Here is a 14,310-nt window from a genome sequence, read left to right as displayed (position 1 = left end):
GCATACCTTGTTGTAAACAGAGATAGCTCTGTATAATCTGACATAACCTATAATAAACTTCTATCTAAACTAATAATCTTAACATGATATAGTACTACACAATCTGACAAAGCATATATAACATAACTGGGCATGGCTTGTGATTGCTTTGTATAATCTGCACCCCAATCATAACCTATCATAACCGATCTTTACCTGGTATAGCACTGCATAATGTGACAAAGCATATCATAACCTTGCATAACTGCTCAAGCTACAGAGCATGAGATAGCTGTCACCTGATATACTATATTTTAAACTAACATAACCTGTCATAACCCACTATAGCCCTGAATAATCTAACACAACCAGCCATAACCTGTCATAATATTATAATACACCTTGGAGTAGCCTACTAACAGCACCAGCAAATCTGGTCTTTAACCCATTATATCCTATTATAACCTATCATTGCTTACTTTAAATAATATTTTTTAATAACTTCCCATCATCCATAAAGAATTGAAATAACCTGACATACCTATAACCGATCATGACCTGTCATAAAATCTGATTTGCCTGAAAATAACAAAATGATCAGGAATGTGCTGTGAAAACTGTTCTAATTCATCATAATTGTCGTACATACTGTTCTTAGCTGCCATAAACAATTCTGAACAATAATTTTGCATGACTCATTATTTTAATATATATCATGATAGATTAAGTGCAACATGATCATAAAGGCTAGCGTTACTTAACCTAAGCAGGCGTACTTGCCATTAAATATTATTATAGCCAAATTATTATAAGTATTTAATTGTAACCTCTTATAATTTTGCATACAACTCTAACTCCAACAAAAGTTGAGACTTTAAAAATTTACATTGAAAAATGTGCCCAGATTTTATTCACAATATAACATAGAATACATAAAATATTCAAACTAAGCCAATTTATAATTTTAAGAGAAAAAAAAAAGGTGATTTTGAAAAGTTGACACAGGGCAATAAAAGGCTGAAAAAGTAAATCTTATTTACAAAAAACGAAAAAAATATTTTGCAAATAATTAGGTTTAGTGGCAACAGGCAGCAAAATAATTGGGTATAAAAATATATTTTTTAGAGAGAGAGAGTAAAAAGTTAAAATGGGCAGAGCTTTACCAATCTGGGTAAATAATGTATCTACAAACTGTGGAACAATTTTAGAATAAATATTTTGTTTTTATTTATTTTTCATTTTAAATTATTTTTGGAAACCATGGATGCTGCATCCTCTGGACTAAAGAGGAGAGGGACCATCCGGCTTGTTATCAGTGTTAATTTCAAAGGTCTGCGTCTCTGATGGTATAGGGGTGCATTAGTGTCTATGGAATATGCAGCTTGCACATCTGGAAAGGCACCATTATTGCTAAAGGTATATACAGGTTTTATATCTTTTTAGGGAAGGCCAGGCAAGACAGGCAAGACCGCACACTGCATCTATTACAACAGTATGGCTTCATAGTAGAAGAGTCCGGCTGCTAAACTGGCCTGCCGGTAGTTCAGCCCTTTCACCAATTAAAAACATTTGGTGCATCATGAGTTTATTAATGTCATGAATGACAATAAATTACAAAGAAGACCCAGGACTGTTGAGCAGCTGGAGTCTTGTATCAGACATGAATGGGACAGTATATTCTCACCAAACTCCAGCATCTGGTCTCCTCATCTGCAAGAAGTGTACAGTCTATGTTAAAAAGCTGAGGGTATGCTACATAGTGGAAAACATGGCCCCATCCCAACGTTTTTAGATGTTTTATAGCCCACTGCTCTGAGAAGACCATTTGCTAAAGTTTGGTGACAAAGAAGACAAAGAAGACCCAGGGCTGTTGAGCAGCTGCAATCTTGTATCAGACATGAATGGGACAATTTTTTTTTCACCAAAATCCTAGCATCTGGTCTTCTCAGTTGCGAAAGGTGTACAGAATATGGTAAAAAGATGAGGGGATGCTACATAGTGGAAAACATGGCCCCATCCCAACTTTTTTAGATGTTTTATAGCCCACTGGTCAGAGGAGACCAGTTGCTGGAGTTTGATGATAAGAATATTGTCCCATTCATGTGTGATTCAAGATTCCAACTGCTTAACAGTCCTGGGTCTCCTTACAAAAATTCAAAATAACCATGTTTGTCAATAACCTGAAAAAATTCTTAAAACCTAGTTTTCCCCTATCAACGATTTAGTAAAGCTTGGCTAAATCTGTCAATAAATAATAATCATAATAATAATTCAATTTTGACTAGCCTAGCATAATTTGTTATATGACCTAGATTAATCTATCATAGACTGCTATAGCCTGGCATAATCCTTCCCAACTCTGTATACAATGTGGTGAAATTGCACAAACTAGCATAACCTTTCCATGCGTAGTGTGCTATAATCTGTCGTAAATTCACCCAAACATCCATAACAGGTCATCAAAGCCTTTGTCAATAGCGCACTGTAGCATAGCCTGGTAAAGCCTAGCATAACCTGAGATCCTCCAAATTTCCCAAATCCTATCTATTTATTTTTCCTGTTCTCTGGTTCTTTCCTGTTCTCTGCTTTTCATTCCTTTGGTTTCCCTGCTAGCACTGCAGTCACTGCCACTGTTTGTGTAGTGTGTGTGTGTGTGTGTGTGTGTGTGTGTGTGTGTGTGTGTGTGTGTGTGTGTGTGTGCTTCCTCCTGCCGGCTGGTGGATATTTTTAGTGCCAAGCTTTGCCATGCCGCAGGAGGAGAGCAGCAGTATAGGAAGCAGCCAGTGACCTCCTGCCCTTCCTTCCTTCCTTCCTTCCTTCCTTCCTTCCTTCCTTCCTTCCTTCCTTCCTTTCTTCCTTCCTTCCTTCCTTCCTTCTTTCCTTCCTTCCTTCCTCCCTTTCTTCAATTCTTTTTTCTCTCACTACCTGTGGCCCCTTTATCTATCCATCCATTTAACTTCTTGTTCTGTATACTTCACGTTCTCTTCATTATAACTGCATAAACAGAGGATATTGTTTACCATGCAAATGCTTTAATGCAGCTTAGCGAGTATTTTCAACTAGCATTGACTAGCATGGCTAGCATTTAGCTCGGTGTTCATATAAGGCTCTATTGGATTTAGATCGCAGAATGATCCCATGTTTGCAGTTTTGCCTGGTTTATTTCCAGCATAATTCCGGATTAAGGTGATTTAGAACCTTTTTTTTTTTGTAGTGAATGTCGGTCAGAGTGTTATGTAACCTGGAATGAGAGGAAAGTGATGATGCAGTTTTTTTTATTCCTCTGAATTCAAATCCAACTGTGAATTTTTGTAATTCAAAGCGAAGTCACTTGTGGCAGGTTCTTTGTGGATTGGGACCTTAATGCTACTGTGTTACATTGAAGTGGGATTCAACTGACTGAACTAAACTAGCAGAGCCCTGGTGTAAAACATTGTATGATCTATCACAACCTATCATAATCTGCTATAGTATGTTGTGTAATCTGTCAATACCCAGCATACTATATCACTAACCTTTCCTAGCTTGACTTAATTTATAATAATAATAAAATAATTTGGATTATTGTGACAAACATTGTTTAAATTGCTATAATGCATCATAACCTGTCATAAAAAGAAAAATAAATTCATACAATGGCATGTTATCTCTTAAACCCTGTTGCACCTCGAATCTGCCATAGCATTAAATACTAAGTCTTAAAACTTTGAGTAACATGTCATGACCTAGCATAACCTAGTACATTCTGTCACACTTCCATACTGAACCTCTTATAACCTGTAATAACTTAGCATACTATGTATTTCATAATACAAAGTCTAACCTGCTGTAACATTTTGCAACAAGATTATAGGACACCTTGTCATAAAATATAGGCTAGCATAAATTGTAATAACCTTTTGGCATGTGATATATTGCTCCAAGTACAACGAAGTTAGAGTGTGTACCATGCACTTACGTGCCATAATCTGTCGGAACCATTAATAGTCTGTTATAACATAATAACATCTAACAAACTCTAACGTTGCCAAGAAGACTATGTCTAAAAATTCGATGATTGTCCCAAACCTGGAAAAATACGCTATTGCCTTTGGAAAAACTTATCATAACATGTCATAGCCTCAGTACACCTTGTCATAATCTGAGATTTATCATCATAACCTGTTGTAATTCAAGATATCACATCATAAACTGAGATAACATAACATAGCTAATATAAATTGATAATATTTGAGATTCCTCATTATCCCTGCCATAACCTGCTATGCCCTGCAGACATACAGGCACACAGGTGCACATGAAGGTAGAAATTCATGTATACACTTGTCACTACCCAAGATACCTCACAATAACCTGTCAGAACCTGAGATACCTTATCACCTGTTATAAACAGAAAATGTGTAATGACCTGTCATAACCTGAGATATGTCATCATGACCTGTCATAACATCATAGTTAAGATACCTTATCGTGACCCGGTACAAATGTCGATACCTTATCATGATTTGTCCCAACCTGAGATACTTAATTATATCCTGTCATAACCTATGATACCTTATCATTACTCGTTGTAACCTGAGATACCTTGTAATAACCTGTCATAACCTGAGATACCTTGTAATAACCTAAGATACCTCGTAATAACCTACCATAACCTAGGATACATTGCAATAACCTGTCATAACCTGACATACCCCATGATAACCTGAGATACCTCATAATAACCTGTCACCACTTGAGATACCTTATCATAACCTGTCATAACCTAAGATACCTCATAATAACCTGTCATAACTTGAAATACCTTATTATTACCTGTTATAAATGTAGATACTATATCATGATTTTTCATAACCTGAGATACCTTCTCATAACCTGGCATAACCTGAGATACCTTGTAATAGCCTGTGATAACCTGGAATGCATCATATAACCTGTTAGAACCTTGAAAAAACTTGCCATAATATGTCATACCCTAATATAAATTCATAAATAAACTTATAGGGGTTTATTAAGCACTTATTAGATGATTATGAGGGTTCTTAGCTTCCAGGAAGGGGAAACTTGGGACCCTTTTTTACAGGAAAGCATTTTGTGAACTTCTCCTTATAGAAGAGTATAAAAGAGTGTAATGATTGTAAATTTCTGCATTATGAGCACATGCACTCTGCATTAAATCTGTGAGTGTGTGTAGGGAGGTGTTGCGTGACTTCCCGGAGCTAGACACCACTGACGCTTGTTCTCCGATCACATTCTGGAAATAAATCAATCGAGTCATGATCATGTTCGCTGCAGTGGTTTATCGATGCTTTATTCTATTCGGATTTCACAGCACCGGCGGTGGCAACACTTCAACATCTCAGCAATTATCTCTAATTCCCAATAGCAGTTTCATACTTTGTCTTTACCAGAAGAACTCGATCCTGCATTGTCATGTTTCTGATATTTATTCTTGCTTTAAGGCCAGACAGAACCTCTGAGTTTGATTAAGCACTTGGTTCTTGCCTAATGCAGCATGAATTCTCACAGGAGACCTTTTAAGAAAGTTCGATGGTTCCTCAAGAGTTCTTTGGATGCTCTGACAGATTAAGATTCTACTGGGAATCTTACCCGAACCAAAACTCTTTAGTCCTTTAGTCCTTTACTTAATTAATCGACCGATTATCGGTTTTATTTTATTCGTTTACATCAAACCATTTAAGAACCTTTGAAGAACTCTGCTTTGTGAGTCTCCACTAAGCAGCAAACAGACTAATGAAATACCCCGACAAATAATCTGACAAATTAATTACCAATAAACTGAAGTCAACATTGCATACACTCTGAATGGTTCTTCAACGGTTCCTAATGGGTAATTAAAGGTTCATTGTATTGTTTAGCTTCTCAGAAGTCTTTTATTCCCCTATTTCAGTTCTGTCATGCTGCATGCTGCCCTCACACACATATGGCTACGGATTATGATTAGGGATGATCTCGGGATTATAGTATGTACCTCTGCTTTTGTCACGGTTCGGTTCAATTTCGTTACAGTTAGAGGGAAGAAATGGGAAATAAAATCGATTGTCGTTTTTTTATTACGCAGTTTATTAACATTTGTGAGCATCAACAGTTTACATTTTTTAAACATTAAAAAAAGTGTGCTTGGTTAAGTCATATATAAAATATAATTTCATAAAAAAATAAAATAAATATATATTTATATAATCAATTAATCAATCAATCAATCAATCAAATAAATGCAATACACTTTTTATACTGATTAAATTGAGTAATCGATTAAATTGGCACAAATTAAATTGATTAAATAAAATTCAATAAATGGAAACATTTAATTCAATAGTTTACATTTGTTAGACCCCATGGGTAATGGGTACAGTATCATCATCAGGTTTAAATTATACTAACTATAAATGAATAAATACTGTATGTAAGAATATGTCATGAAAAGGTACAGACAAATATAACAATTTTGCAAACAGGATTTGAATAAATTCGAACTGGATTTGAACTGGAGTGATGTAGTTGAGGTGGTGGAACTGTCAGAGCCAGAATTCAGATTTCCCAAGTATACAGATACTGTAAAATTGTGGCATCGCATTACATCCCATATGGAACATGAAGGTATTGAAATATATTAATGTTCTGCAACTTAAAAGTATAACTGATACTATGAAATTAAGCTGTAGAGTATGTGGTGCATTCCAAAGCCTTCTACATGGGCTGGTGTATTAATGACACACCAGCGCTCTGACCTTGAGTTTAATGCGCACCCTGACCCCCGTGGGAATGAGTGCAATATTAACTTCCTCTCTTCTCTTCACTTACACTTTGAGCTTTCACTTCCCCCTTTCCGCACTGAGTAGTTTTCAGAAGCCTGAATGCAGAGCACGACATTGAGTGAAACCACACCGGCCCTTGACTTTGCATGGCCTTTATTCTAGTTTGCAGAGTCCTCAGATAAATAATTGACTATAGCTTTCTAAGGTATTGCATTCATCCAAAGAATTTAAGACACAGGGATTAATAAAAGACACTGACTAACTGCCTCATGAGAAATTAATTGCGGTGTCCGTAAGGGCTATGTGTTGTGCAGGTATGGGAAATAAATCAACAACCGGGCAGTGTGATGGAGCGGAATTACAGTCAGTATTATTATTAAATATTTATAACAGCTAGGGCTGGGCAGTCTTTTGAATATTAGCGATATCATCGTGACCTATTTTGCTGACAAGTTGATATGAATTATTGTGAATATTGAAGAAATGGAGCTGAAGATGACATCATGAGGCCAAATTTTATGACCCCAAACAACTTGTTTTTGATTAAACATCCTGTGGGTATATTTATTAACTGTTGTATTCAAAAGTTTTTTTTTAAATGGTTCTAGAGCAAATAAAAATATTTATCTATCAATCTATCTATCTATCTATCTATCTATCTATCTATCTATCTATCTATCTATCTATCTATCTATCTATCTATCTATCTATATATATATATATATATATATATATATATATAATATAATTTGGAAGTGTTTTAGTTATTTTGCACACCCAGATGTTTATACCACTGGAACTGGCCAACAGAATTTTATTATAATTATTTATACATTATTCAAACAACCCTTCATACATTTTAAAATATGTTTACAATATGTTGCTGGTAACATGACAAGCTTTGTGGGTTTTTTGTGGTGGGCGGTGGGGGGTTATGTAAGAGGCGTCACTGTAAATAAATGTAATAATGAAAATGGGAACAGGAACTAATGCCTCATTTTACATTATAAACATATTTACAAAAATGTGAAGTGTGGTGTATAAATAAATAATAATTATAATAATAATTGTTGTCCAGACACTGTGGTATAAAAGGAATAAAACACATCTGGATGTGCAAATTAAAAACATATATCAGGGGTGTAACAGTATAGAAGATTCACGGTTCGGTGCGTACCTCCTTTTTTAAATCATTTTTTGGTACAAGTTTAGTACAGTTAGGGGGGAGAAATGCGAAACATAAAATTGTTTTATTTTTTATTACCACAGTTTATTATTATTATTATTATTATTATTATTATTATTATTATTATTATTATTATTATTATTATTATCATTTGTAAACAGCAACAGTTTACATTTTTAAAACAATTTTAAATAAAAAGCCTGCTTGGTTCAATAATATATAAAATAATATTTTAGAATATTTTATAAAAATAAAATATATATATACAAATAAAATAGACTAAATTAATTAATGCAATACACGTTTTTATTATATTATTAAATTAAATAATCAATTAAATTGACTGACTTAAATTGATTTTATTTCATTAAATTATTTAATAATACAATTTAATAAATGAAAAAAATAAATTTTTTAGACCCATTTGGGTCATTCAGATTTGTGTGTGTGTGTGTGTGTGTGTGTGTGTGTGTGTGTGTGTGTGTGTGTGTGTCTGTTTGGTTTTTTTTTTGCATTTAATATTACATTTTTTAAAGATATGATCTACTTAGCTGTTCTATTTATTTCAGCATACTTTAACAAATGTCTTCATTCCTTTCATCCTTTATTCATTCACTCCAAAGATATGCAGAATTATCAGGATTTTCCCTTTTAAGAGAAATTCTTGAAGCAAACGCTAAAGAATCCATATTGCTCGACTGTCGTAAAACCTGAAATGGCCGCAATTTCGTGCATGCGCAAAACAGCAAATCATATTTCCAGTACGGAGTGAATAAACACAACTCTAGTTTCTTTTTTATATCCCTATATATAAAACAACAAAAAACACCCCCACCCAAAGAAACACTACAAAGCTTGTCATGTGACCAAGAAACCTCAAAACATAATGTTTTTTTCTGTCTCAGAAAAAATGTCCTGTCCATGCTGGTCTCCTTTAGATTCTCCAGTTTCCTTACACCCCCCAAAAATGTTTCAGTAGGTTGTAGATTGGTTGTTGTAGAAACTTGATGCATAAATTAGTGTTCTGTATGTTCTCCTGGCATTGTACCCAGGGTGTATTTTCACCTCTCTTCTGCTAATCCTAGGACAGGTTCTAAAGCCCCTGGAGCAGAGGGTGAATGAAGGAAGGTTTAAATTCCAATTTTACTTAATTCATCTGTTACATCCTGAATTTTTTGTAGGACAGAAAAAAATTAAGTTTGGAGTCAAAAATAAAATAATGGATAGGTTGTGGAAGGTTGTCACGGTGAACCGTTTGTCTTGAAAGATTGCCATTTTTGATTTTCAGGAATATCTTTGTTCCTGACCCTGAATGCTGGAGAACCCAATTGTTCTTCATATTTTCTTTAACTTGAGTGAGATTCTCCAGTAACAAGACATGGATTTGTGCTAAGCAAAATAGATAATAGATAAAAGATAGAGAGAAGGAGGTGATGGAGGAGAGGATTGTGTCTGAAAGGAGGGAGAAGGGGTGACTGCTGGTGCTGATATCAGCTTCATTCATGAAAAAGGCAGATCAGTAATAAGTGCACTGATACTGAGAAAGGCAGAAAAAGAGAGAGAAATAAAAGAGAGAGAGAGAGAGAGAGAGAGAGAGAGAGAGAGATAGGAAGGCTGTCTAAATTGATCAAAAAAGGTGGGAGGTAAAAAAAAAAGAGCACTGAAGCAGAAATAATAAGCAAGCTTGTGTGAGACAGCATAGCTCCTCCTCCACCTCCTCCTCCTTGTCCTCCTTCTCCTGTTCCTCCTCCTCCTTCCATCACCCCATCCTCCTCTCGCTGGATGAATGAAGCAGGAGGATTATCTGCTCAGCCGTTCATGGCTTCCAGGTTTGTCCTACCGCATCTCTCCATCTCTCTTTAACTCAGCATTTCTCATATCTTACTCTCGTGTTTTGTTTTTTTGTCCTTTTTCCTACTCACTAGCGTCAGTGTTGCAGCATCTCCCCAGGGTCTACGTTCTACTTGGGAGGTTGAATGAGCTCAGGATGTGATTAGCATATTCCTGATGATGAGATACATGCATTTTGTTGTTGTTGTCTTGAAGTATTTGGGTTTGAGATAGATGTTTTGCTCTGGTATTTACACCAGTACATATATAGATTTTTTTTTTTATTGCTGAAACGATATTCAAAAATCCTACTGCAGTGTTAGAGAACGTTAGACTTACGTAGCTGCAACATCACCTGGACTTACGTACAGTAGCAAAGTGTTATTTAGGGCAATATTTTTTTTTATTTAAATATTGGTAGCAGGGTTTGAATTTACCTTGATTTTTGCAGTTGGTCTTATAAAGAAATCAATACATTCATATATATATATATAGATACAACTTTATTGTCATTGCATAGTACAGAGCAACGAAATGCAGTTTAGCATCTATCACAAGTGCAGTTAGAGCATCTATAGAGAAATATCACACACACACTCACACACACACACACACACACACACACCACATATATATATATATATATATATATATATATATATATATATATATATATATATGTGTGTGTGTGTGTGTGTGTGTGTGTGTGTGTGTGTGTGTGTGCATTTAGTTTTTCTGGGGAATAGGAAGTCTCTGATCATTAACCACAGTAGATGGTGGTAATGTTATACTTAAGAATGCAAACGAAAAATAAGAATGCAATAAAGAAGAAGAATCATGGTGGTTTTTGTTGCTTGATTTCAGACTTGTTGCAGTAAAACAAATGTTTAGTGATCAAAAATAATTTTTAGTTTTGCTGGAGTTTATTATTTTTTGCAAATCTGAGTAAAGAATCTATGTTGTGAATAGATGAATGTTGCGTTGAAGGTTTTAATTTGGCCTCTTTTATAGTTACTTATATTTGTAATAAAAATGGTCAAACAGAAATGCACGCTGCGTGAATAAAATTAGTGCCATTTAAATGTACGTATGTATATATACACACGCCTGATGTAATATGCAGTGGCGGACAAAGTACACAAAGCATGTAGTTGAGTAAAAGTAAATACAGTAGGTAAAATATTCCTCCAGTAAAAGTAAAAGTATTTGCCCTCAAATGTACTTAAGTATCCAAACTACTATGATTTATTACGGCTATAATGTTTCGATTATCATTTTTATCACAAGACTCTTAATCAACTCAGTTTAAGTGAAAAGACTCTGTTACTCTCAGCACACTAATCTATTAATAGAATGATATTATTATGTTATAAACTGATTGATATCTAACAAAACCTCCTTTTCAACAACTTAAAAAAAGGAAAATTGTGTAAAAAAGGCCACGGGTGATGTGGCGAGTTGGAGTCAGGATTTTCTTCCATCATTTATTCCTCTCAAAATGTTCTGCTTGATGTTGAACTGACACTGAACTGTATGTTCGTGCTAAGTACAGTAGGAATCACCAAGCGGCAGTGACGGGCTCAGCTTGAATGATGCCCTGGGTGAACCACGCAATGACCCAACGTCTCCCCCATTGATTAGATTCAGCATTGAAAAGCTCCTCTCTGCTTCAGCAACCGTCACTGGATGAGTAAGAAATATTCTCTGAGCAAAAATATTTTTCACAAATTTGGATACATTTCTGAGAGCTTCATTCCGTGTCTAAATACACTTATTGCACAATTAAATATACATGTGCAATATGCACAATTGTGCACAATTTATCAAACTTCAACCAGGAACCATAGAACTCCTTGGCTAATAGTAGCCATAAGATCCATACAACTTTTACATTCTTATAATATATGTCTTTTAAATGAGCCTTTCAAGCTGCACTGGAGATTCTCCATGCTGAACTCAGTTCAGGAGCTAATCAGTACAATCACAAAAAAACCTTAAAGGCAACCAAATCAATCAGTGCTGTTTAACTACAATCCAACTAGATTAGTTATGCTGTAATTGTTTTGTTGCTACACACATAATGATAAACTATATACTATAAATTATACTGTTATCCAAGCTAAAAGAAATATTGTTGCTCTATGCATTAAAACATAGAAGGCAACAGTGTAACCTAAATGATATACAGTTATATATATACTATTTTATTAGATTCATTAACTTATACTATCCTCATAACCAGATGAGTGATAGAGCTGCACACACACCTTTATCTGTTGCACGTTTCCCCTCTACTTTTTTCCTCTTTTTTCTGAATTGAGCTCCTGAGGTTTTATCCATCATTTTAATTTCATTTGACTTGATGTCACCCAACAACAATTTTTATTTTATTATTTTTTTTCGTGTGGGCGCCCCTTGCCACCTCCCCGGGAAGATGCACATGCCAAGCGGCTATCAGAACAAGTTTAAAACAGAGAACGTGCTCTACCCTGATTAGTGACTTGCTGCGCGTTTGACCAGTTCAGTTTTTATCCGCTCATAAATAAAAGGAACGACTAATTTCGCAAAAAATAGGTAATTAAAAAGATATTTGACTTTGAAACGTAGTGAAGTTAAAGTAAAAGTCTCCCCAAACTAAAATACTCAAGTAAAGTACAGATACGTAAAAAAAAAACTTGAGTACCGTAACAAATTACATTAACTTGGTTACTGTCCACCACTGGTAATATGCCAACATTGCGGATGACAAGATTGATGAATGACAAGATTAATGTTACTACAAAAACCCTTAAAGTCTGGACTGGATTTTTCAATTTAAAAGCAACCATTTTGTATAGATAAAGTAAGATTACTCAATAGTATTATTATTATTAATAATATTATTATGATTATTATTATTATTATTATTATTATTATTATTATTTTATTTGTAATTTTTTTTATCAAATGAATAAATTCCAATTTTTTTGTCTCACACACCACATTACCCAGAATGATGTCAAGCAAATCAACTGGTTTGTGGCAACAACAAAAAAATTTGATAAAAATATAGTGAAATAGTAGAATACATTTTTTTTATAACAAATAATGAATACAAAATAGAATTTGCAATAGAATAAAAATAACATTTAAATACAAAATGATATCAAATTTTCAGACATAAAGCTGCATTGATGTACACCAAAAAGCAGAAACTGTACGAGTTTTTAGATTTAGCCAATGAAAATAAAGAATGCAGTGACGTGTATCGTTAACTCTAAGGACACTTCAATCAATAAAAAAAACAGAGAAACTATGCATAGGCTACGCTACCGTACTTTACTCTACTACAGTATTCACGATAAATGTGATCTTTCTACAATTACACAAAATTCATTATGCTATATTCTTGCAGATGTTTTCTGTGTGTGTTTAAAGAGTGTGGGAGGATGATTTATGGCTTAAACAATAAAAAAAGCATTTTTCGGGTGGAAATTTCGTGGCCGGTTTTACCACGTAACTACCGCGATAAATGTGGGACGACTGTATTATTATTATTATTATTATTATTATTATTTTATTTATTTATTTATTTTTTTTTACTATTATTTTTATTATTGTAGAGTAGACATTGCAAGCATTTTCCTAATATTTTATTTTAGTTACTATAAACCTTCTGAAATAAAATATAAAAATGCTAGCAATGTCTACTCTCCAATAATAATAATAATAATAATAATAATAATAATAATAATAATAATACTGTCATCTTCCATTTTACGCGGTCGGTTTTGGCATGTAACTAGCGCGATAAACAGGGGGTCTCTTCAGTATCTATAAACCTTCTGTAAATCCTGAATAAACCCACATAGTCTCAGAAGACCAAGAATATCACAATAGTGACTCAGAACCCGTATAATGTGTGTGTAACATGGGCATTACTTATACCCACCCGCACTACTCATCCCACTCAGCATGATGATGCACACACTCCTCCTGCTACCAGACGGCCTGACTGACCCACACGACAGGGGCAGGAAATAATTATTCAGACACATCTTCACTTTCCATTTACACACATATTTTCTCTATTGATTTCTTGATTTTATAAAAGTGCTTTATACAACCCCGAAAAAGTTGAGATCGTGTGTTCAATGTAAATAAAAACAGATAAATACAGAAACATTTGGTGCCACCCAATGAGGAATGGGTTCCCTTCTGTCTCAGAATCCTCTCAAGGTTTCTTTTTCGTAAGGGAGTTTTTCCTTTTCCCTGTCACCACTGGCATGCTCATTAGGGACAATCTTATATGGAGTCAGTTAAATGTTTAAAGTTGAATTTGTAATTGATTGAATTCTGTAAAGAAGCATTGGGATAATGTGCATTTTCAAAAGTGCTATAGAAATCAAATTGAGAGAGTGAGTGAAAAAACATCAAATGTTGAAACTGAGGAAATGCAGTATTTTAAGGTAAAAATAAGTTCATTAGAATTGAATGGATGTGAATCAACGATGGACATTGCTTTTAACAACTATCTGTGTAACATCTTCCCAGAAG

At 34.4% G+C, this 14,310-nt stretch overlaps 1 protein-coding gene across 12 annotated transcripts in view; it reads left to right on the top strand.

The window, feature by feature from the left end:
• Positions 1-14,310, top strand: part of gramd1ba (GRAM domain containing 1Ba) — an 83,443-nt gene that overhangs the window by 34,820 nt on the left and 34,313 nt on the right. Inside the window, exon 1 of one of the 12 annotated variants that reach the window (XM_046861316.1) lies at positions 9,677-9,773. The exons of 10 other annotated variants lie outside the window; for them this stretch is intronic. In XM_046861316.1, the coding sequence (XP_046717272.1) occupies positions 9,727-9,773 (47 nt within the window). In that variant the 5' untranslated portion in view covers positions 9,677-9,726. Of the gene's footprint in view, positions 1-9,676; positions 9,774-14,310 lie in introns of those variants that run through there. One more of the 12 variants, XM_046861317.1, reaches the window with a different exon arrangement.

Source organism: Silurus meridionalis, chromosome 11 (assembly GCF_014805685.1).
Source record: "Silurus meridionalis isolate SWU-2019-XX chromosome 11, ASM1480568v1, whole genome shotgun sequence".
Lineage (NCBI taxonomy): Eukaryota > Metazoa > Chordata > Actinopteri > Siluriformes > Siluridae > Silurus > Silurus meridionalis.
This window is presented reverse-complemented; position numbering and strand designations above follow the sequence as displayed.